Consider the following 25,832-nt stretch of genomic DNA (forward strand, 5'->3'; position numbering starts at 1 on the left):
CTCTCTCTGACCCTCCCCCGTTCATGCTGTCTCTCCCTGTCTCAAAAATAAATAAATATTTAAAAAAAAAATTTTTACATTCTGATATTACTGAAAGAAATATTAAACTCTACGAGGTACAGCCCATAATCTCTAAACTTTTGAGACATGAAGCTCTTGTTCACAATTTTATAACTAAGTTGATTAAACTCTCCATGGAACACACACACACACACACGCACACATACACACAAAAATTCTTCATTTTTTGCAATGCAAACTGACCTATATCACTAGCCAACCATAATCCAGACATTCCCAAGAAATGTTCATTTCAAACAGCAGTACACGATCCCTAGATACTGAAGTTTATTCATCTTTGGAAATTTTTCTAGGAAATCTTATTTTTTTCCTAATTTATAGAACATACATTTTTGACCCATTTTATCACATACCTAAAATTATCTCAAGTATAACTTACTAGCAACTAACAATGACAAGAGTTAATTGCTAATAAATCAAGGCATTTAAAGACATTAGCAGTTGTGGTAGGATCACTTTCAAAATTAAATTTGTAACTACAGCTCTCTGCTCGTGAAACCCATCCTCTACACAGCTGCTTAACTCACAGCTGTGTAAGCATAACATCAAGAAAGTAACCATCACTGACAACTGTACCACCCTCCTTCCCTCTGTCAGATCAAAGAAAATACTCTTCAGATTTTGAGGACAAGTGAATGGAGGTGACCAGCAACCCCATCAAACATTATGATACTCATTTTTATAATTATCATGATAAATACTATTTCTGAAATAGAAACGAGGCAAATAACCAAGCAGTTTAGATGGAGAATTAAACTTTTCTTTAAATAGGCTTTAAGGTTAGAGGAAATATAAAGAAGTTAGGAACACAATTTTCAAAATTCAAACCACAGCTCTGCCATGTACAAGCTACATGAATCTCTGACCTGAGTTTTCTAAAATTTTTTCTAATCTTTATTTTTGAGAGAGAGAGACAGAGACAGAGAGACAGAGACAGACCATGAGCAGGGGAGGGTCACAGAGAGAGGGAGACACAGAATCTGAAACAGGCTCCAGGCTCCAAGCTGTCAGCATAGAGCCTGACGTGGGGCTTGAAACTTACGGGCCACGAGATCATGACCTGAGCCAAAGTCAGATGCTTAGCCAACTGAACCACCCAGGCGCCCCATGTGACCTCAGTTTTCTAATCTATAAACTGGATACAATAGATACCTCAGTCAGAGCTATCGTAAAAATCAAATAAAACCACATGTGAAGTATGTGGCACCTAGTAAGTAAGAGTGGTGACAATAATAGTGATTATTTGTGATTATCAATATCAGTAGCAGCAGTATCCCCATCAACATACAAGTCACACATTCCTATTCCATCACAGCACCAAACTCTTTTCTTATCTCTTTCAAAATGCTGGTTCCATCCTCCTATAGATCCACCACAAGATAATCTAGAGCAATTTATATATTCAAAAATTAGAAAGATATACTTTTCTAATTCTTTTTAAAAGAAATGTTTATCAAAAGCAAATTATCTCTAAATATGTTGTCTCTAACTTTATTAAAAGGCCTTTTTGTTTCAGAAAAATGGTTTGTTTAATTTAATTACTAAATCTAAATCATCAAATTATCCATGTAATAAAAGTTTAACAAGAGTGATTAAGCTAGCATTAAATGAAATGAAATGAAAGATTCTCATTAAAAATTACTATGGATGAAGGTTATATAAGGAATTATGAGATCTTCCTGAAGCAAACATGATTATTAGTTTAATAAATAATTTCCTAAGACTAAAAAGAGAATATAAACAAAAAAATTACAAAGCTGTTAACTTTGTAGCTACAACTTCTCGTGCTGTCTTTCACTATGGATCCTATTTCATTATAAAAATGTATAATTGAATTATGGCTTTCATGATGGCATAAATATTATCTATTCATTTAATGCACTAGAAAATGACAGCTGAGCTAGATTATATACTGGATTAAATAACTGGCAAGGAATGACTGGAAGGAGTGTAGCTGAAGTTACATTCCTTGTGTGTCTTCTACATGAAATCCCCAGGACTCACAGCACAGGTAGTATAACAAGAAAAGAGTGAGAAGAAAATTTAGGGTTTTTTTTTTTAATATTTATTTATTGGGGGGAGTGATAGAGGGGCAGAGAGGGAGACAGAAGATCCAAAGTGGGTTCTGCACTGACAGCAGAGAGACTGATGCAGAGTTCAAACTTACGAACCACAAGATCATGACCTGAGCCGAAGTCAGACACTCAACTGACTGAGCCACCCAGGTGCCCCAATGAGAAAGAAGTTGTTTTGTTTGTTTAAATGTTTATTTACTTTGAGAGAGAGAGAGGAGGAGGGGCAGAGAGAATCCCAAGCAGGCTCTGCATAGCACCAAGCCCAACATAGGGTTCGAACTCATGAACCTTGAGATCATGACCTGAGCCGAAGTAAAGAGTTGGGTTCAACCAACTGAGCTCAACCGGCTAAGCCACCCAGGTGCCCTAAGAAGAAAGTTTTCAAACATACCTCAAACAATCCACGATCAACTGGGAAGAGTCTTCTTAGAACTTGCAGTGTTTGCTCCCTTTCTGTACAGAATGGCAGCCAGCAGAGAATGAAGGAAGCTACAACTGTACAAGCTAGCTTAATTAACAATACAAACCTAGAACAAAAACAAAGGTGACCAGTAGACAAGGAAAGGTTAATAATTCTAAGAAATCAGTCTCAGTCTCACTAAAGATGATAAATACAAATATACAGCAATAATAAATCTATGCTACTAAAAAAGGTTTAATATGGCAGTGTAGTCAAATCAGAGTTAAGCAATTCACAATCATTAAGATGTACACCTCTCTAACAAAAAGACTATCACCATCTTAATTAACATTTAACTTAGATGTCTTTCCAATCAGCCATGAAAAAAACTATCAAACTGGGATGTATTTCTAATAAGTATAAAATGTAATATGCTCTAAATGGATGAAATCTTATAGCAATACTCTTAACAAGAGCCAATCCACATTACCTCCAGTAAATTTACATAGATCAAAATATTTCTCTAGTTTGGAAGATTTAAAATAATACAGAACATGACAATCTCTCTTCCAACTCACCTCAGAGCCAACACATTAATAAGAAGTCACCTAAAGGCAAAATGAAAGACCACCTTCTCCCTGGTAAGTATGCCAAATAAATTCTCTGAAGTAATTTTTAAAATTTTGTAGTGTAAAAGCCACTCACCCCTTTCCTTTCAGGCCTTTTTTAAAACACTTGCCGAGTAAAAAGCAAAAAAATGGCAAAGAGTGGTAAAGTTCCATCTGTTTATAATTTATAGCTAAGCAAAATGCCAACGAGCCTAGCAGGTCCCAGTCACAAGATACTCCAAGAACACCCCACAAAGCAAAGCCAAGACTCACAGAATTATATATGTTCCTGTGTCAAGGAAATTATCTCAATAATTAAAAGAAATAGATCTTGCATTTTATAGAACATATTTCTTATGTGATTTTAAAACAATATATACAATGAAAGCTATTTCTAAACAGAAATTTAAAGTATTGAAGTCATAAACTAATTTGAAATTGTATATAATGGCCTCAAATATATTAAATCAGACTGCTAAATAGAGCAACAGATTTGTTCCAGGTTTAAAGACCACTAAGTAGTTAACACGTAGCGTTGTTTCTGCTAGACTATTTCACACTATTACTATAATAACATACCAAAATCTAGACAAGAAAACAATGCTCCAAAGTAAAACACACACATACTGATATCACTATACCTCCTCTATAATATGAATCAATATAGTAAGCTATAAGTTGATCAGAAACTAATAACCTTATTATAGCAAAACATTACAATTAGATTTTTCAGCTCAAATGGTAGCTACGTACTCATGTTTGCCCTCCTCTCCTTCCCAAGACCCCATTAAAATGATAGGGAATTTTTAAAAGTAAATATTCACAGCTGTAAAAAAGAATAGGAAGATGGGTTACAACAGATAAAGATTTCAACACACTTCTAGAAGACAGAAAGGACACAGAAGCAGTAACAAATAAAATAGGATGGAAGAAACCAGAGCTTAGAAAATGCATACAGGAGGCCCAAGCAACGACAAAGCCAATCTACTCTGCAAGCCCTTAGAACACTAAGGAAACACCATGAAGGTTAGGGTGCTTGAGTAACATGTTGAAAAGAAAACAGGAGGATTAAGTGAAGATGCCTAGATGGAGAAGTCAAATCCCATCTTACTCGTGTAGAGATTATCTGGCAACCAAATATTTACCACACTACCCCATCCCCTACCCCCAGGGAACAGAAGGAATATTTCTCCAAAGAAGTGTAATAAACTATATACACTAAATACACTAGGGCAGCCAGTGTAGAAGTTAACATTACAGTGCCAAACCTCCACATTCTGACACTTAAGGACCCCCAAGTGTACTGGCCAGCCCCTTGCCCACTTACCTAATAGTGGGCCAAATACAGAGAACTCACATGCAGCTTTCTTTTCTGTCTTACTCTTAAATAAGCACAGATACACTAGGATGAGACACACATTTAAGAAAAACCTATGACAAGAGAAAGAACCAAAAGGAAAAGGGGGAAAAAAAGTCACCCTAGAAGAATGGACATAATTCAGGGAATCATAGAAAAAAGAATAAATTCATATTTAAGATAGGATTAACAAAACAAATGAAACTTAACAGAAGCATTAGAGATAAAGTCAAGATAATCTTGTAAACCATAAAACAAAAGACAAAGAGATGCTCAACACAGAGATGAAAGCTCTAACATCTGTCTAATAAGCTCAAGAAAGAGTAAAGTGAGAAAATCATCAAACCCGAGAATTTCCCAGAACTCAAGAACATGAGTCTTCAAAATAAATGACACATAGAGTATTCAAAATAATTGTCACAAATACCTATGCCTGAACAAATCATTTCAGAGCCCAAAAAAGTAAAAAATAGTTAAGAGCAGCCACAGCAGCAGCAAGAACAACAGATAATAATAGCAATAAATACTCATATAGAGCTTAGTATCTCCCAGGTACTGTTTTAAATGCTATAAATAATAAAATCCATTTAATTCTCAAAACAAGCACACAAAATGTAGTGCCTGTCTGGCTCAGTTAGAAGAGCATGCAACTCCTGATGAGATCAGGGTCATGAGTTCCAGCTCCATGTTGGGTGTAGGCATTATTTAAACAAACAAACAAACTTAAAAAAAAAAAGCATACAAAGTAAGGGTAATTATTATCCCCATTTAATAAATGAGGAAAATAAAATACATAGTAGTTAAAAAATGTGTCCCCACCAAATTACATAATCCCAAAAGCTTCAAGAGTTTGATTTTAATCACAGAAGAGATACAAATTCATCAGAATGTTTAAAACGAAAATGGCCAACTACTGATGAAGATGAGTATATGGAACACTAACATCATTTCTAACAAGAATGTTAAGTGGTACACCATGCTTAAAAACCACTCAGGAATATCTAAAATTAAACATGTACATACCCTATAACTCTGCAATTTCTCTCATAAGAAATATATTTATATGTGTACAAAGAGACTTAGCAACATATCATCATAGCCAAAACCTGGAAACAATCCAAATGTCTATGAGTAACAAAATTATGTGTATTCTTTCAATAGAACATAGAGCAACGTAAGTGAACAAACCACAGCTACACACAACTACAAAAAAACTCACAAACAAAATGTGGAACCAAAAACACCAAACACAAAGGAATACCTGTTGTGTTGTCTTTTATATTAAGTCCAGAAAAGAGGGAAAACTAAACTATAGTGTTATCAGTTGGTATGTGGCTATCTTTGGGAAAGGAGGAGAGAGAAGTACTTAGGAGCTGTACAAGTGCAGATTTTGGATCCTGGCAACATTCTATTTTTTGACTCCCGGTAATCGTTTGTCAATGCACTGAGACACACATTTACATTTTGTGCACTTTTCTGTAAGAGTGTTACATTTCAAAGTAAATACAGTTCTTAAAATCTTGTAAACAACTTTTTTTGTTGTTGTTCTTTTTTTTCTTTATTTCAGCGTTCCTGATATTATCAGAGTATCAGATGGCCATGATCCCAGAATGCAAAAAAATAAAAAAGGCAACTAGGAAAGTGGACAGAATAAAAACTCTGATTTAATCTTTTGTAAATCCTTTGACAAATACACATATTAATTTTGTTATAACTAAAACAGACTGGCATCAAAAGGAAAAGCTATCAATCGATCATGTTGCTGTGGGACAGATGGGGACAGACAGTAATAGTTAATACATCAGAAGATAAAATGGACGGTCATGTCCAAATTTCATCAACTTTCCTCTAAGATTTGTTTGAATGTTCCTTACTTTACATATCAAAAAATTACAGACATAAAATCCACATAGCTTTTAATTATTCAGTTTTAGTTCTCTGAAGCTTCCAGTTACCACTATCTGTTAGAGAAACATCTTGGTTTAAAACTTGAAAAACTCGATGACTATTTCCTTTCTGTCAATGTCAGATGACATTTACAAAAGATAGAAGATCTGTTACACCTCTTTAGAGTTAGAAGAGAATAAGCATACTTGGCACTCTTTTTCCAGGTCTCCAGAAGAGCTTCAGTGACCAACATTTTGTTCCCTAGCCAAAAGGGTATAAGAAAAGCAATTCTACTTTCAATAAATCCGTACTTTACTCTTAAAGTAAAAGCTTGGTGAAAACATTCTATCATATTATTGTGAAAAACAGTTTAAATAAGCAAGTACCCTAGCAAATAAGACATTACCGGATGACAACATTATACACCCTGAGCCTAGATCTCAAAATATGCATCTGACTTCATTTTTAAATTAGTAAAGGATACTGAAAATGTCCATAGTCGATAAGAATAAGGCCTGGATACAGCAATATGCATAATGCATTAGCAACCTGTAAAGAAAAACATTGTGAAATAAGAAAGTCACGTTACTCAGGGGCATCTGGGTGGCTCAGTCAGTTAAGCATCCAACTCTTGATCTCAGCTCAGGTCACGATCTCACAGTTTCGTGGGTTCAAGCCCCACGTCAGGCTCTATGCTGACAGTGCCAGGCCTACTTGGGATTCTCTCTTTCCTCTCTGCCCCTCCTCCACTTTCTCTCTTTCTCTCAAAATAAATAAAGATTAAAAAAAATTTTTTACAAAGTCATGTTACTCAAATCAGAGTAAGACTACTGTTTGATTCAACACCACAGCAAATGTTCCCTCTCACCTTGTAATTTATCAAAATTTTTACAAAATATTTTTATAAAATATTTCTCCAAACACTGAAGTTTTCATGGAGGTGACATAAGATACCTCAGTAATAAGGAAAAAAAATCACTAACAGGTATTTGTCAGAGAAAGCACGTGTAGATATACAAATCAAAGAAGTCAATCTAATGATTAACCTGTATAAAATGACCCGAAGGAATATCTGTTAAGTGGGAATAAGACAATATACACCGACTCTTCAAAATGCCTTCCTTCCCACAAACCATTCAGATTTATCAGTAAAGTCATAAATTCAGTATGCTATGTAATCCAGCAGTACATAACATCTAAATCCCAGGCATCTTATTACTACAGTTGAACACTGCAATTATTAGTCTAAGGTAAGTTTAATTGACAAAAGAATCACTGTTCTACAATAGCCTATTCCCCAAAGCATGGCTTCTGTAAGCTCTATACTTTAATAGTGAGGCTTTAATAAAACATTTCAGAGATGAAATGTCAGGTTAACTTTAAAACTTACCTTTTTCTTAGTTGAGATTTCTTTTAAACAACAACAGTATAAAACTACTGCTGGTATATAAATCAGCAAGTCAGCAATTAACACTGAAAAAGCAACCAAATCATTTTAAACATGGGTCTGCTGGGATTTTCAATAACATATGAAAAGCCATCCTCCCCCCACTCTAATCCTGAGTGAAAATTCTGTTAACAGGAGGCTCTCACCCACTCTGGACAAAGCCTTTATACAGTTCACCCTGTCCGTTCCCTTCACCTGTGCCTAATTTCAATTGTTATGGTGCTATAACTCTAATTAAGAGTCTCGTAATTTTCTCTAACAAATTCACACATTAAATCAATTAGATGTATCCAAAATTGATTCCCTCTTTGCTCTGACTTAGACTTAAGGATACTCAAAGCAAAGGAAAACAACACTTTTTGCCAGCATCTGTATATTCCAAATTTTCTGGTATGAAGTATACCTCAAATGATACAATTCATGTAAGAATCCTTTTTAAATGTTAATATTTATAAAACTACATAAACTTTTGCTAATTAATGCATATAAAGAGCTTGACAGACCCAGGTAAGGAGGAAACTGAAAAAAAACAGTTAAAAAAAAAACCAATTCATAATTTGGAATGTTCAGTTCTTTTAGAACAAAGAAATACAAATACATTAAGTTCTTCAACAGTACAACATAGCTACCCAATGAGACTATTTTTTTTTGTTGTTGTTCCAGGCTAACTACAGTGTCCAGAATAAGGTAAATGACAGTAAACTGTCAGTTTTAGAAGCATGCAATCTATTTTCACCTCCAGATGCCACATTTAAGATGACACTGACAAAATGGAACATATTCAAAGGAGCACAACCAGAGGCCTCAAACCATAATCACATTCAACAAGCTGGCCATCTAAGAAATAGCTAACGTATCTAAAAATATTTAACCTGGAGAAGAGGTGACCTCAAATGTCTGTAGGGTATTAGGTATACAAAGGATCAGACTTGTTCTATGTAGCCTAAGGAAACAGAACCTAAAGTGACAAGTGGAGGTTAACATAAAAAGGAAATGTTGAGTGACTGGGGCCCTCTGAAAATACAACAGACTGTTTCTAAAGGTTGTGAGTTCCCAGATACAGGTATTAGTTCAGAAGCTAAATAATCCTCCAGTGAGTATGCAGTTCAGAGAGGATTAAAGCTCTGTGGGGAAAGGAAAATGGTATGACAGAGGGAAAGACAGGCAAGACAGATTATCTCTTGGGCCTCAGATTTCATGACTGGATGAATGATGAAGAGAACAAACTCCAACTAAATTCAGACTAATGAAGGAAAAGGCCAAGACAGAGCATTAAAGTCTAAATCACGTAAAGCTTTTAAAGAAATCTAATCTTACTTTCAATCTCTTAGAACAGCACATAATACATGCTCAATATATACCTGTTGAATGGATTATTTAATTTAGCAAAAATGCACAGCAATACAATGTATAAGATATAACCACAAGGTTTACTTTAAGAAAAAGGTGAGGGGCATCTGGGTGGCTCAGTCGGTTAAGCGTCAGTCCAACTCTTGATTTCAGCTCAAGTCATGATCTCCTGACTTGTGAGTTTGAGCCCCGTGTCAGGCTCTGCGCTGACAGCACAGAGCCTGCTTGGGACTCTTTCTCTCTCTCTCTCTCTCTCTCTCTCTCTCTCTGCCCCTTCTCACTCTATTTCTTCCTCTCTCTCTCTCAAAAATAAACATTAAAAAAAAAAAAGGTGAAAGGAATTTGGAATAAAGATATTAATGCAGCAGTAAACAACTAAAACTTCAATTTATGGCTATCTGACCTCAGGTAAGCTATTAGCATCACTCAACTGTGCTTCCACCCCCTTAGATTAAAGTAAAGATAGTAACAGTATTTAGCTCATTTGGGTATTGAAAGAATTGAGATAATAATAAATGTAAAGCACCCGGAATTATTCCTATTCTCTTGTTTTTCACCTTACATATACATTTGATCATGTATTATACATATGTATACATAGAGTTACACAATATTAAAAGTCAATAAGAGTAATAGAATTTTCTATCAGTTTGTTCACAATTTTTTTAAAAATCAAAATTTGTTTTGAGAATCAACTCCTTTGCTCTCTTACCTGTGGTACGCATAAAGAGCTTATGTGCCTGACTTTCATATCCACGTGATGTATGGAGAGCAATCCAGTCTGGATTTATAAACTTTGCCCTGAAAAATCAAAGCATATATACACATACAGTATTACTCATCTCTTTTAGCCAAAGAACATCTGAAGACATATGAATCTATTTCAAGAAGTGGCCATTGCTCTTACGCTTCACTCTTATTTAATCTTGTGAAACTGACTTAAGCTGTAACACAGGGTCTACCTCACTCACCTTCCAACAAAACCATGTAACATGTCACAAAAATCCCTACCTTCACAATTCTTTCAGTATAAAAACAATCTGATGTGTCATGTTTCATTTATTAAACACATACTTTGTAAAGGACAATATGCTAGTATTGACCAAAGGATTATGTTTTATAGTTTATAATCTTCTCAGTTATCATAACAATCAGCAATAGCTACTAATTATAAATCATTGCATAAAAGTAAACATAATTTTTAAAGATAAATTAAATTTTCAACCATATTATGTTACTCTGAGCACTACAAAGTATATCTGATTATCATAAACTCTAGGGACTTATTTTTAATCCAGGAAGCTAATTTTCACAAACTATGAATAAAGGAAAAATAAAAACCAAATAAGATTTGAGCTTGGAAAGTAATATGAATAAGTTCCTCAAATTTTTGCTAGCACACTTCAAGTCTGAAATGGGATACTATTAAAGAGCAAAACTGGGGGTGCCTGGGTGGCTCAGTCAAATATCTCACTCTTGATTTCGGCTCAGGTCATGATCTCACGGTTCATAAGACCAAGCCCCACACAGCACAGAGCCTACTTGAGATTCTTTCTGTCCCTTTCTCTCTGCCCCTCCCCCACTCATGCTATCTCTCAAAATAAACAAACATTTTTTTTAAAAAGAGCAAAACTGAGTCTCCACCAAACAGAAGTTTCATAATCTTCTATAAACCATTCTACTTCTTTAAAAGAGAAGGAATTCCAACCTTGATCTTAAATCCTAAGTGAGACACTATAGTAATTAGAGTTTCTAACTTGACATGTTAGTCAGAATACCATTTGGACCTCTGTCTTTTTCATTCACTGTGGACCATTCCATAAAAAAAAGCATACACAACTAGCCATATTAGATGTATTTGTCAGTAGTCCATGAGTAATTACTAGTATCTGTGCTTCAAAACAAAGGTAGATTTTTACATTACTTTCTAGCCTATCCTCCAAAGAAATTATGGAAATGTTCAAACTTTGATAGTTAACTTACAACCTGACTGCAAAGGTATAATGCTTTACAAACCACAATACAAAAGTAGGTACAAACAATCTGTCCTCTACTCAACAAAGCCAGATCACACAGTTTCTTACTAAACCTGTTAAGCGCACAAACATTTAGAGTTACATTAAAGACAAAAAACTTACACATATGCACATAAAAGACTATGATAGGCTGTAAGAGGTGGATAATCCAATCCCCAATATTGTAAATTGTTATCACTACTGTTAAAATACCTAGAAAAAAAAAAAAAAGAAAGCAACATTCCATTAATCAATATTCAAGAAACAGACTTATAATTTAACATCTCATTTAATTAAAATGAAAAAATGTTATACAAGGTAAAAAAAATTCATCTAAACTTTGTCTTTTCCCTTTCAGTTAAATTTTGTGAAATCACAATTAAAAGTTTTTGAGTAGTTATTTATTATCTAAACCAAGACACTCTTGGCTTACTCTTGAGTAAAAGAGGAAATTATTAATAATTAAGACCTAACAAGAAATGCAAACCAAGATTGTCCCAGGCAAACCAGAACTTATTGTCACTCTATTAATCGTCTAAGTCAATGATTAACATGTATACAACAAAATAACATGCAAAAAAGACAATTTACTTCTGATAACCTAAACAAAGAAACAATACAAAATAACAATTTAAAAAAAGTAAAAAAGTCAGGAGCACCTGGCTGCCTCATTCCGTGGAGCATGTTACCTCTTGATCTTGGGGTTCTGAGTTTGAGCTTTATGTTGGGTGTACAGATTACTTTCAAAAGTTAAAAACTCAGGGCATTTGGGTGGTTCAGTCGGTTGAGCATCCGACTTTGGCTCAGGTCATGATCTCATGGTTTTTGAGTTGGAGCTCCACATAGGGCTTGCTGATGTCAGCCTGTCAGCACAGAGCCCGCTTCAGATCCTCTGTCCCCCTCTCTCTGCTCTTTCCCCACTTGTGCTCTCCCAAAATAAATATATATTTAAAATTAAAAAATAAAATTAAAAAAAAAAGAAAGGCAAAAAAATCAGTATCAAAGAATACACAAAGATTTGGTTTATGGAAAGAGAAATACCTTATGGAACAGGTATACTTTTAGTAAGACTTTGAAAACAATTCAACCAACTTACAATGAAAGCCTATTATATGCAAGATTCTGTGCACTGGGGAAGAAAACTAGGTCTAACACTCATAAATTAATAGGCTCCTGCAGTTTGCCAGAATGGAAAGGCACTATATAGAACTACTATGGCTAAAGAAGTGAAAACTAAGTTTACATAAACAGACTTCTTAATTATATACTTTAAATGGGTCAAATTCCTTAAGTGTTACAATCTCCTACTTTGGGATTACAATTTTCTTTTAAATTAACATTCAATCCCATTAAATAGTCTATTGTTCATCTTCAGAAGGTCTGTTTTACTTAGTGTTAGTCACATGAAATGTTGGTTGATATGGAAGAGATGGGAACTAATAAAATGATCAAGGCACACTAGACAGCCGAGAGATCTAGGCATAGGGTACTACAGCATGTACCAGCTGGAGGCAGTTGTCTGCTCCAGCAGCAACATCCATGTGAACCATCCTAGGTCCTATATCTAGCTGAAACTTGAAGCCAAGAGGCAGTGAACCCAAGAATTTCCAGCTTAGCTAGAACTCCTTTTGACAGCTTAAATCTGAGAAACTCAGCCAGGCCAATAGTGGAGACCAGAGGACTCACTTCTCTGGTGCCCTCTGAAGACAGGCACCAATTGTGTTATTTCCAAATTCACCTCACTTCCAGGCACATTGGCATAAAATTTTATTGTACTTCCCTCACAGAGTTGTTGAATGATTGGGTTAAATATGTAAAGCTGTTAAATCACTGCCTGACACACAGCAAATACACAATAGTAGTTCTAACTGTGTTATTAGCCACAAAACTAACGGGATGTATCTAGCAATGGAAAACCATTTTGACCAATACAATTTCATTTAGTTTTCTGCTTCTTATGAAACAAAAGCTATTTTTTGTTTACTCCAACCTTGGGATCCTCTGGAGATAAGTAAAAGAGGCAATGACAGTAAAGTGTAAGCATGCAAAGATAGATACTAACAGTAAAGTCACTGGTTGGACTTGAGAAGAAGGAATGACAGGGCTAACCACCTTGTTCCCTATTCTTATGGAAGTGGACAAATAAGAGCGGAATTTATGGAAAAAGTAGCTTTCAAATGTTTCCAGTAAAGCTTCAAAATCTACTAGTAGAAACAAAGCAACTAGTTAATTCTCTGCCTTATATATTTTAGATATATCTGAAAAGTTGTGCACATGCTATTTATATGTTGAAATGTACTTTGCCAATGAATTCCCAAATAATCTCGGTTAAATGTTTTGTCAGAAAAAATCTGGCTACCATGCGAATTATGAAATTACATTCAAGAGTGTTATCATTAACTTCAAGATACAATTTTTCTTTTTTTTTTTTAGATTTTTTTATTTTTTTTTTTTTTTACTTTTGAGAGAGAGAGAGGGAGAGGGAGGGGGAGAGGGAGAGAGAGAGAGAGAGAGAGAGAGAACATGAGCAGGGGAGGGGCAGAGAGAGACCAAGACAGATCTGAAGCAGGCTTCAGGCTCTGAGCTGTCAGCACAGAGCCCAACGTGGGGCTCAACCTCAGGAGCCATGAGATCATGACCTGAGCCAAGGTCCGACGCTTAACTGACTGAGCCACCCAGGCATCCCATGATACAGTTTTTTTCTAATACACAACCCAGAGTCATGGGTATTTTTACTTTTTAAAAAAATACATATATATTTTTTAAGTTTATTTATTTTTGAGAGAGAGTGGGCATATGGGCCACTCGAACTGGGGAGGGAGAGAGAGAGAGAGGGAGAGAGAATATCAAGCAGGCTCTGCACTGACATGGGCCTTGATCTCACAAACCATGAGATCGTGACCTGAGCCAAAATCACGAGTTGGACATTTAACCACTAAGCCACCCAGGTGCCCCCAAAAAACATATTTTGAAGTGAAATAGTTTCAAATTCACAGAAGAGTTTCAACAATAGTTCAAAGAATTTCTGCACATCAAAATGTAAAATTTTTATATGACAAGACACCTTAAGAAAAGTCTAAAGACAAGAAAAACAGGAAGATGTTTATTTTATACACACATACACATTAAGAAAAATGATTAAAACGTAGAATACTGTTATAGCAGACAGACTTTAAGATCATCCCCATAAATCCCATCTCTTATTGTTCATGCCCCTGAATGTGTACAATCCCCTTAAGTGTGCAAGACCTGTGACTTGCTTGTAACCAAGAGAACATGACAAAGGTCACAGATGTCACTCTTGTGCTTATGTTTTGTATATATGTAAGATTCTGTCTTGCTAGTAAGTGTGCCAGAAAGACTCCCTTTCACGGACTTTGAAGAGGGAAGCTGTCGTGTTTTAATAAGTGACCATACTGGAGAAGCCACATGGCAAGAAACTGCAAGTAGACTCTAGGAGCTGAGGGTAGCATCCAACAAGAAACTGAAGTCCTCAGTCTTGCAGACGCAAGGAAATTAATTCTGCCAACAACCTGAGGTACCTTGGAAATGGTTCCTCCCCCAGTTCAAACTCCGGTAAGACTAGAGCCCCAGATGACAACTGGATTGCATGCAGCCTCCTAGAGGCCCTGAGCAGAATATCAAGATAAGCCATGCCCAGACTTCTGACCTAAAAAAAAAAAAGCTGTGTGATACAAAATGTGTCTTTAAGGGGCACCTGGGTGGCTCAGTCGGTTAAGCGACCGACTTCAGCTCAGGTCATGATCTCATGGTTTGTGGGTTCGAGCCCCGCGTCGGGCTTTGTGCTGACAGCTCAGAGCCTGGAGCCTGTTTCAGATTCTGTGTCTCCCTCTCTCTCTGCCCCTCCTCTGCTCATGCTCTGTCTCTCATTCCCTCAAAAATAAGTAAACATTAAAAAAAATTAAAAACAAAACAAAAAACAAAAAAAAGGAAAACAAACAGTGCCCTGCTTCAGATTCTGAGTCTCCCTCTCTCTCTGTTCCTCCCCTGCTCTCACTCTGTCTCTCTCTCTCTCAAAAAGAAATAAAGATTTAAAAAAATTGAAAAAAAAAAATGTGTCTTTAAGTAATTACCATTTGTGGTCATTTGTTAACATAGAATAGAAAATTAATATACAGTAGTCCTCCCTTACCCACAGTTTCACTTTCTGCGATTGCAGTGACCAGTGGTTAACTGCAGTCTGGAAGCAGGCTGTCCTCCTGATGTATCCTCAGAAGGTCAACAGTAGCTTAATGCTACATCACAATGCCTATGTCATTCACTGCACTTCATCTCAGGATATAGGCATTTTATTATCTTACATCATCACAAGAAGAAAGGTGAGTACAGTCCAATAAGATATTTTGAGAGAAACAAATTCCCATAACTTTTATTACAGTACATGGTTATAGTTGTTATATTTTATTATTAGTTATCATTATTAATCTCTTACTGTACTAATTTATGAATTAAACTTTATTGTTGGTATGCATGTATAGGAAAAAACATAGCCTATAGGGTTTGGTGCTATCCATAGTTTCAGGCATACACTGGGGGTATTGGAACTTATGCCCCATGGATAGTAAGGGACTACTGTAACTTTATTTTATTTTTAATTTATTTTTAACACTTATTCTTGAGAAAAAGAGAGAGAGAGAGTGCAACCAGGGGAGGAGCAGAGAGAGAGGGAGACACAGAATCCGAAGCAGGCTCCAGGCTCTGAGCTGTCAGCACAGAACCTGATGTGGAGCTCGAACTCATGAACCATGAAATCATGACCTGAGCCGAAGTTGGATGCTTAACCACCTAAGCCACCCAGGTGCCCCTGTAACTTTATTTTAAAACCATACAAATTAAGAGCACCTGGGTGGCTCAATTGGTTAAGCATCCGCTCAGGACATGATCTCATGGTTTGTGAGATTGAGCCCAACATTGGGCTCTGTGTTGACAGCATGCAGCCTGTTTGGGACTCTCTCTCTCTCCTTCTCTGTACCCTCCCCCACTTGCACTCTCTCTCTCTGTCAAAATAAATAAATAAACATTTAAAAGTAAATAAACAGAGGTGCCTGGGTGGCTCAACTCTTGGCTCAGATCACGATCTCACAATTGGTAAGATCGAGCCCCATGTTGGGCTCTGCACTGTCAGCATGGAGGCTGCTTAGGATTCTCTCTCTCCCCCTCTCTCTGCCCCTCCCCTGCTCACAGGGTCTCTCACTCTCAAAATAAATAAATAAATTTAAAATATAAATAATTAAAAATAATATAAATAAATTCATACAAATTATTACAAAAAAGACCTGCAATCCACCAAAAACATGGAAAAAAGATATAAATATGCAATTTTTAGAAGAAATACATTGATCAGCAAATATATTAAAAAATGTTAAATGTCACAAGTACTCAAGGAAATGGAAATTTTAAAAGTCTGGGGTTATTAAGTGTTGATAAATGTGTGTAGAAAGAAGATATTCTTGTGTTGGTATCCATTAAAACTGTCTACTTCAGAGATTCCACTTCTAACAATCTATCCAGAAAAAACCATGTGAACAGAGAAAATATAGTTTATTTAATCATCCCCCTATAAGAGAAAATTTAGAGTGTGTCAGATTTCTCATTACTATAAACAATGCTGAAATAAACAATGCTGAAATAAACAGCCATGCCCACCAATCCTCTTGATTTATAAAACTGTGGTTTTGTTTAGAAAACAAGCTCAGGGTAAGTGGACTCTTCCGTTAGCCCCAGGTATAAACCATACCTGCACTGAGTCAAGCATTTCTTTTATTAACGATTGCTTTAAAGTTGGGAAAGATTTTGCTCCATGACAAAAAGAGAGGTAATAAGAAGGCATTCCTATTATTCCTGCCTTGAGCATGGTTGTATAAAGTTACAACACTTGTAGCCTGAGCAGTCATCTACAGACTATGGAGTGGACAGACTCAGGATGAAAAGCTAAAATTCCAAGAAGAAAGAACAGCAGAGAGGAAGAATGGGTAAAGCCTGAGTCCCTGATTGCTATTGCTGAGCCACTTTACTAGCATTACAATGACCTACTTCTTGAGATAATATAATTATTTTATTGAGGCACCTGAGTGGCTTAGTCGGTTAAGTGTCCGACTTTAGCTCAGGTCAGGATCTAACGGTTTGTGAATTCGAGCACTGTGTCGGGCTCTGTTCTGACAGCTCAGAGCCTGGAGCCTGCTTCTTACTCTGTGTCTCCCTCTCTCTCTGTGCCTCCCCCACTTGTACTCTGTCTCTCACTCTATCTCAAAAATAAATATCAGAAAAAAATTATAAAAAGATTACTGCTTAAGCTACTGTTACTCAGGTTTTCTATTACTTGATGCCAAAAGTGCTCCTGATCCCACATATAAGGAATGTGCATTATAAAGTTTATTACAAATTTAGTTCTATTTTATTACAGTAATACACAATGAATAAATAATAAAAAGTTTTCTTTTAATTTAATATTATTTAATTATTAAAACTAACACTTCTAAAGTTAACATGACCAATCCTGATATCTTTTTCTTTTTTTAAGTAGGCTCCACACCCACAGTGGAGCCCAATGCAGAGCTTGAACTCACAACCCTAAGATCAAGACCTAAGCTAAGATCAAAAGTTGGACACAACTCACTGAACCACTCAGGCACCCCTCCTGATATATTTTAAATGACTATTTCACTTGCAAAGAGTTTTGACAAGTTAGCTATAGTTACCTATAGCTAACTCTCTAGAGCTAACTCTCTAAAAAGAGAAAGACTTCACTATTGGAAAACTGAAGTAAAAAAAATAAGAAATCACACCATTTAAACATGAATCTGAAACAGATCAGTTTCTCTTAGAATTTCCAGGTGTACATTTTTGGTTTTCTTGTCTATCCACTCATAAAGAGAAAATTTCTGACATTTATTATACTAAATCATATTTCTTAAATTTCTTATGAACATCATGAAGTATTGCATAATCAACTAATGATAAATCATGTTTCTTTATACCATATGTCTCTGTTTCTAAGTCTACCATTCAGGATTCTCATGGTACCCACTCCTTAATAAAGATTTCAAAACCGGGGCGCCTGGGTGGCGCAGTCGGTTAAGCGTCCGACTTCAGCCAGGTCACGATCTCACGGTCCGTGAGTTCGAGCCCCGCGTCAGGCTCTGGGCTGACAGCTCGGAGCCTGGAGCCTCTTTCCGATTCTGTGTCTCCCTCTCTCTCTGCCCCTCCCCCGTTCATGCTCTGTCTCTCTCTGTACCAAAAATAAAAAAAATTTAAAAAAAAAAAAAATAAAAAAAAAAAAATAAAGATTTCAAAACTATTAAAATTTACTACCGAGATTAGCCATTTCATAATATTTAAGGCTCACAGATCATGGTTAAAACTGGATCATATAATTATATCTGAGGTATACAGTCTGGTTTTTAACAAAGAAAACAGAATGAAAATGTATACATACAGTCAACTCCTGATTATCTGGGTTAAAGTAGGAGACAATTGGTGCAGAAAACTGAAAACTGAGATAGATCAGAATAATCTACTCTCCATACTGAATTAAGATTATATTCTCAAAAAAAAAAAAGATGATATTCTCACTCCTGGAATCAATGTTTTCACCACCTACCATTAAAGCCAAAAGCTGCAATTTATCACCTTAATCTTTCAATACAAAATATCACAATTACTTTTATATCAAAATCTGTTAAGAAGTACTTAACAAGAGAACAGCCAAAAATACAATAATTGTCTTATCTGTGTAATTTTTACAAAGGAATAAAAAAGAATTACAAAACTCAAAAGCAATGGGCTGGTTTCCCTCAACAAACATTACCTTATTCTATCAATCAAGCAAGAGAAAAACACATTAAAAATGTATTAATAATCGGAAGAGTGATACTCATTGGTTAAGTCACTATATGAGGAGGGGCGCCTGGATGGCTCAGTTGGTTTAGCAGCTGGCTCTTGGTTTTGGCTCAAGTCATGGTCCCACTAGTTCGGTAGTTGGAGCTCCACGTCGGGCTCCACGCTGACAGTGCAGAGACTGCTTGGGATTCTCTTTCTCTCTCTCTCTCTCTCTCTCTCTCTCTCTGCCCCTCCCCTGCTTTCTCTCTCTCTTTCTCTCTCAAAATAAATAAACTTTTTAAAAAAATCACTGTATAAAGGTATGGAAGATGCTCAAAATAGTACAATGCATAATGTCAAATATTTAGCTCATCTCAATTTTAAATGCTCTTTGACTAGGGTAGAGCCAACCTATTAATAGGAAGTTCAATATGACGTTCATGTATGAAACTCTCTCTTAAATGAATTATATATAAGCAGTGACCAAAAACAAAGAATACAAAAATATTTATGCAACCACCAAAGACCCCAAAAGCCAAAACAATCTTGAGAAAGAACAAGGCTGGAAGTATCACACTCCCTGATTTCAAACTATCAAAGCTATAGTAATCAAAATGGTATGAGGGCCCCTGGCTGGTTCAGTCGGTGGTTCAGTCGGTCAAGCATCCAATCCTTGATCTCAGCTCAGGTCATGATCTCACAGTTCGTGAGTTAGAGCCCCACATTGGCTCTGCACTGATATTGCAGAGCCTGCTTGGGATTCTGTCTCTCCCCCCCCCCCCCCCCGCCCCTCCTCCAGTTGTTCTCTCTCAAAATAAATAAACTTTAAGAAAAAAAAAAAAGAATCAGGCTCTGTGCTGACAGCTCAGAGCCTGGAGCCTGCCTCGGATTCTATGTCTGTCTCTTCCCACGCTCATACTCTGCCCCTCCCACGCTCATACTCTGTCTCTCTGTCTCTGTCTCTCTCTCTCTCTCTCAAAAATAAACATTAAAAAAAAAAAAGAATTAGTGCTGAATTCAATTGCTAAGCAAATTCATATAAGGGTATATGAAGTAAAATAAAAATCTATTTAATTTTTTTTTTTAACGTTTTTTTAATTTTTGAGACAGAGAGAGACAGAGCATGAACGGGAGAGGGGCAGAGAGAGAGGGAGACACAGAATCGTAAGCAGGCTCCAGGCTCTGAGCCATCAGCCCAGAGCCCGATGCGGGGCTCGAACCCACAGACGGTGAGATCGTGACCTGAGCTGAAGTCGGACGCTTAACCGACTGAGCCACCCAGGCGCCCCATAAAAATCTATTTAAATAAAAATATATTTCCAATAAAATGTTATTCTTATAAAAAAAAAAAAAAAACAGTATGGTACTGGCATGAAACAGACACAGAGATCAATGGAACAGAAGAGAACCCAAAAATAAACCTATGAATATATGGTCAATTAATCTATGACAAAAGAGGCAAGAATATACAATGGGGAAATAACAGTCTCTTCAATAAATGGTGTTGGGAAAACTGGACAGCTACATGCAAAAGAATGAAACTGGACCACTATCTTATACCATACACAAAGATAACTTTAGAATGGATTAAAGATTTGAATATAAGAACTAAAACTATATTGGGGCGCCTGGGTGGCTCAGTCGGTTAAGCAGCCGACTTCAGCTCAGGTCACGATCTCGCGGTCGGTGAATTCGAGCCTTGCGTCGGGCTCTGTGCTGACAGCTCAGGGCCTGGAGACTGTTTCGGATTCTGTGTCTCCCTCTCTCTGACCCTCCCCCGTTCATGCTGTGTCTCTCTCTGTCTCAAAAATAAATAAACGTTGGGGCGCCTGGGTGGCGCAGTCGGTTAAGCGTCCGACTTCAGCCAGGTCACGATCTCGCGGTCCGTGAGTTCGAGCCCCGCGTCAGGCTCTGGGCTGATGGCTCGGAGCCTGGAGCCTGTTTCCGATTCTGTGTCTCCCTCTCTCTCTGCCCCTCCCCCGTTCATGCTCTGTCTCTCTCTATCCCAAAAAAAATTAAAAAAAAAATTAAAAAAAAAAATAAATAAATAAATAAATAAATAAACGTTAAAAAAAAAAAAGAACTAAAACTATAAAACTACTAGAAGAAAACATAAGCATAAGTTCTTTGACATCAGTCTGAGCACTATATTTTTGGAACAGTATCTTAAGGCAAGGACAACAAAAGCTAAAAAAAAAAAAAAAAAAAAAAAAAAATGGGATTACATCAAACTAAAAAGCAGTTCTTTTCCAGTGAAGGAAAATAACAAAACAAAAAGGCAGGCACCTGGCTGGCTCAATTGGTAGGGTGTACAACTCTTTATCTTGGGGTTGGGAGTTTGAGCCCCATGTTGGGTATAGCAAGATTACTTAAAAATAAAATTAAAAAAAAAAGGCAACCTACTGTATTTGCAAATCACACATCCACTAAGTAGTTAATGTCCAAAATACATAAAGAACTTACAAAACTTAATAAAAAAACAAACAACCCAATTAAAAAATGGGCAGAGCACATTCTTGAATAGCCATTTTTCCAAAGACATAAAGACAGCCAACAGTCACATGAAAAGATAAACATCACTAATAATCAGAAAAATACAAATCCAAACCACAATAAGGTATCATCTCCTCACACCAGTCAGATTGGTTGGCTAAGATCACAAAGACAAGAAACAAGTGTTGGAGAGGATGTAGAGAAAAGGGAACTCGTGAACTGCTGGGAATGTAACTTGGTCCAACCACTATGGAAAACAGTACAAATGTTCCTCAAAAATCAGAAATAGTACTAGCATATGATCTAGCAATTCCACTTCTGGGTATTTATCCAAAGAAAATGAAAACACCAATTTGAAAAGATACATGTACCCCTATGTTCATTATAGCATTATTTACAATAGCCAAGATAACCTAAGTATCCATTGCTAGATCAATGGATAAAGAAAATGTTATATACAAATAAATCTTGAATAATGCAGAAGTTAGTTGCCCCAAACCCCCAACATAGTGAAAATCCATGTATAACTTCTGATTTCCCAAACTCAACTACCAATAGCCTGCTGACTGAAAGCCTTACCAATAACATAACAGTTGATTAACATTTATCTTGTATATTATACATATTACATACTGTATTCTTACAATAAGTAAGCTAGCAAGAAGGAAATGCTATTAAAATCATAAGGAAGAGAAAATATATTTATAGCACTGTACTATACTTATTTTAAAAATCCTTGAGGCACCTGGGTGGCTTAGTCAGTTAAGCATCCGACTTCAGCTCATGTCACGATCTCATGGTCCATGAGTTCGAGCCCTGCGTCAGGCTCTGGGCTGACAGCTCAGAGCCTGGAGCCTGCTTCAGATTCTGTGTCTCTCTCTCTCTCTGTCCCTCCCTGCTCATGCTCTCTCTCTCTTGCTCTCTCTCTCAAAAATAAACATTAAAAAAAAAATTTTTTTTAATCCACATATAAGTAGACCTCTGTAGTTTGTTCAAACCTGTGTTGTTCAAGGATCAACTGAATATATGCAGTTGAATATTACTCAGCCACAAAAAAGAACAAAATCTTGCCATTTGCAACAACATGGATGGACCTAGAAAGTATTGTTAAGTGAAAAAAGTCAGAGAAAGACAAATACTGTATGATTTCACTTATGTATGCAATCTAGAAAACAAATGAGCAAATAAAACAGAAACAGAGTCATATGGACAGGAAACTGTTGGTTATCAGAGTGGGAAGGGGTTGGAAGGTGGACAAAATAGGTGAAGGGGATTAAAAGGTACAAACTAGTTATAAAATAAGTCATGGGGATGTAATGTACAGCACAGGGAACATAGTCAATAATATTGTAATAAATTTGTATGGTGAAAGTGATTAGACTTATCATGGGGATCACTGAGTAAGGTATAAAAATATCAAATCACTATGATGTACACCTGGAACAGGTTTTGTATGTCAATTACATTTTAATTTAAAAATAATAATAAATGTATTTTAGCTCTGGAAAAAAAGGTATCATATACTTTCCTCACATAAAATCACATGAAATGGTTCATTTGGATTCTAAAGACTCAAATAAATGTATCAGTATATAAGAAAAAAAAAAAAAGCAGTGATCAAAGCAATCAACAGAACAATGTAAACAGTTTGTACAGCCAGTCTAATAAAATAATCTATTAGGCATCCAATAAATCAATAAGCAATGTTATCAATTGTTATTGTAATATATTTGATAGAGATGACACAGGCACAAATTTCAGTAAAGATATAACCACAGCTAACATTTCCTGAGAGCTCATCTTGTTGCAAACACTAGTCTAAGTGTTTCACATGTATCGTTTTATTCAATACTCACAATAACCCAGTGAAATATGTATTCTATCATTTCCACTCTACAAGTGAAAAAACCGTGGCAGAAATGTTAAGTAATTTTGCCAAAGGTCACACAGCTACAGCTAGTAGACAGTAGACAAGGATCTGAACTCAGGCAGTCTAATTTGAGCACCTACACTCCTCACCGCTAAGCTACTGCTCTTTCATATCTCATTCATTCCTAACAAAGACAGTTTGTGAAACCACCAGAAAAAATATTGTTAGCCCAGGATGGTTCTTTAGTTTATGTACAGAGAAGCTTCTAAAGCATACAGTGTTCTTTCCTCAAAGTTCTCATCATATTTTAGCTGCTGAGTACATGGGTAACTTTCAGGAGTATGAAACTTTAAATATGAGCCTATGATATACAAGGTAGTAAGTGGTATCAGTATACAGGAAAATGAGTATGCTGAAGAGGAATAGCATATTTTCCTTGAATATATATTCCTTTTATATACATTTTCCTACGTATCTTCAAATAATCTGTATTAACTATGATAAACAATAAAATCAAGTTAAAATTATCCATACCATTGTTTGATGGGTAAATTAAAAGTAATTTCTTGCCAGTGTCTCTGAGCTTCATAATCACCAAACATAGGGGGTTTTCCAGCACCTAACATGAAAGGTAAAAACAGCCAGACAACAATATACTTTAATATACCAATGATTTTATTTCCTCATGAAAAATTTAAAAAAATTTTTTTTTAACTTATTTATTTTGAGATAGAGAGAGTGAGAGCATAAGTTGAGGAGGAACAGAGAAATAGAGAGAGAGTGGGTATCCTAAGCAGGCTCCATGCTGTCAGCACAGAGCCCGATGCGGGGCTTGGACTCACAAACCATGAGATCATGACCTGAGCTGAGATCAAGAGTCGGACACCTGACTGAGCCACCCAGTCGCACCGAAAATTTTCTAAATTATAGAGGCAGTATACGTTAAAGAAAAGAATCACAGACATTACCAAAAACAGCAGAGATGAGGTCTGAATCCTATCACTGTTAGCACACAGAGTGACTGAGTGATCTTGGACAAATTACTTAACCTCCCTAAACCTCAACCCATTAAAAACAAGAACTACCTGCAGAACTACTGGAATATGTAAGATAATGATATAAAATACCCAGTAAAGGATGTGGCACACAGTAAACATTCAATAAATACAAGATATTATTAACACTAATTAGTTAATAATACTAATTTTAAAATATCCAAGTTTATTTTTACTTCACGAGAAAGACTGTCCACTAAGTATCATAAAACAATAAAAATGAGTATCTATACTTTACAAAGGGCTTTTGCAAACTAAATACAAATAACAAGGTTCAGTACAGAACCAAAACATACTATATGTTATAAAGACATTAGTAGAGGCACCTGGGTGGCTCAGAGGGTTAAGCGTCTGACTTCGGCTCAGGTCATGATCTCATCATTCATGAGTTCCAGTCCCTCATCCGGGGTGTGTGCTGACAGCTCAGAGCCTGGAGCTGCTTCAGATTCTGTGTCTCCCTCTTTCTGCCCCTCCCCCGCTCACACTCTTTCTCTGTCTCTCAGAAATGAATAAACATTAAAACAAATTTTAAAAAAAGAAAAAGACATTAGTTAGGTCAGGCTTTGCTGTCAAATAAGTGACATAAAAACTATCAGTTTCAGCTTTTTTTATTTCAAAATAGCAAATACAGAATAATAGATCTTTAGCAATTGATAGCACTTAATATGTGCCAGATACAACAATGAAGTATTATTAGTATCCCTACTTTACAGGTGAAAAGAGAGGCAATGGTCACCCAGGTATTAAGTAGCAGGGTCTGGATTTCAACCCAGGCAAACTGGCTCCATAATCCAGTTTTATATTGTTGGCAACGTGTGTGAGTGGGTTATTAACCTTAAGTCATGTTAAATGACATAAAGGTAATTCCATTCGAAAATTGTGAACATCCACTATTTAACTAGCAGGTGACTAAAAAATTGTCAGAAACCCAGACACCTAGAGTCATAGGTTTTTAAATCTGCAATTGAAAATCACATACAATCAAATATACTCATTAATCCACCGGGAATAATTAATTTCACACTGGAGAATGATGTACTAAAGTTCACTCAAATCCAAAGCATATTTTCTCCAGCTTTGGAAACTATGTTAAATAGGGTTTTGTGCATTTAATGGCTATACTATACCAATATTCTTAAATGGCTAGCATCTCCACCCGAGGAGATAACCCCACTGTTGAGATAATCATGGGAAAAGCAGATTAACATCTCCAAAGCATATATAAAGAGTGACTGTCACAAGGAATTACCCACAGTACACAGACATATGTACACACACACACACACTCCTGTCTCTCTCTCAAAAAAAAGTACCATATCTTGTTCATTTTTGTATTCTCAGATGTAATGGCACCT

At 36.2% G+C, this 25,832-nt stretch overlaps 1 protein-coding gene across 1 annotated transcript in view; it reads right to left on the bottom strand.

The window, feature by feature from the left end:
- The window catches only part of ALG6 (ALG6 alpha-1,3-glucosyltransferase), a 66,224-nt gene that overhangs the window by 22,492 nt on the left and 17,900 nt on the right, over positions 1-25,832 (bottom strand). Inside the window, exons 3-9 of the mRNA XM_078451824.2 lie at positions 23,957-24,041; positions 11,344-11,433; positions 9,918-10,006; positions 7,799-7,881; positions 6,893-6,957; positions 3,262-3,453; positions 2,548-2,683 (exon numbers count right to left, since the gene is read on the bottom strand). Of these exons, the coding sequence (XP_078307950.1) occupies positions 2,548-2,683; positions 3,262-3,453; positions 6,893-6,957; positions 7,799-7,881; positions 9,918-10,006; positions 11,344-11,433; positions 23,957-24,041 (740 nt within the window). The remainder of the gene's footprint in view (positions 1-2,547; positions 2,684-3,261; positions 3,454-6,892; positions 6,958-7,798; positions 7,882-9,917; positions 10,007-11,343; positions 11,434-23,956; positions 24,042-25,832) is intronic.

The sequence above is a fragment of the Panthera onca genome, chromosome C1, assembly GCF_046562875.1.
Source record: "Panthera onca isolate mPanOnc1 chromosome C1, mPanOnc1 haplotype 2, whole genome shotgun sequence".
NCBI lineage: Eukaryota > Metazoa > Chordata > Mammalia > Carnivora > Felidae > Panthera > Panthera onca.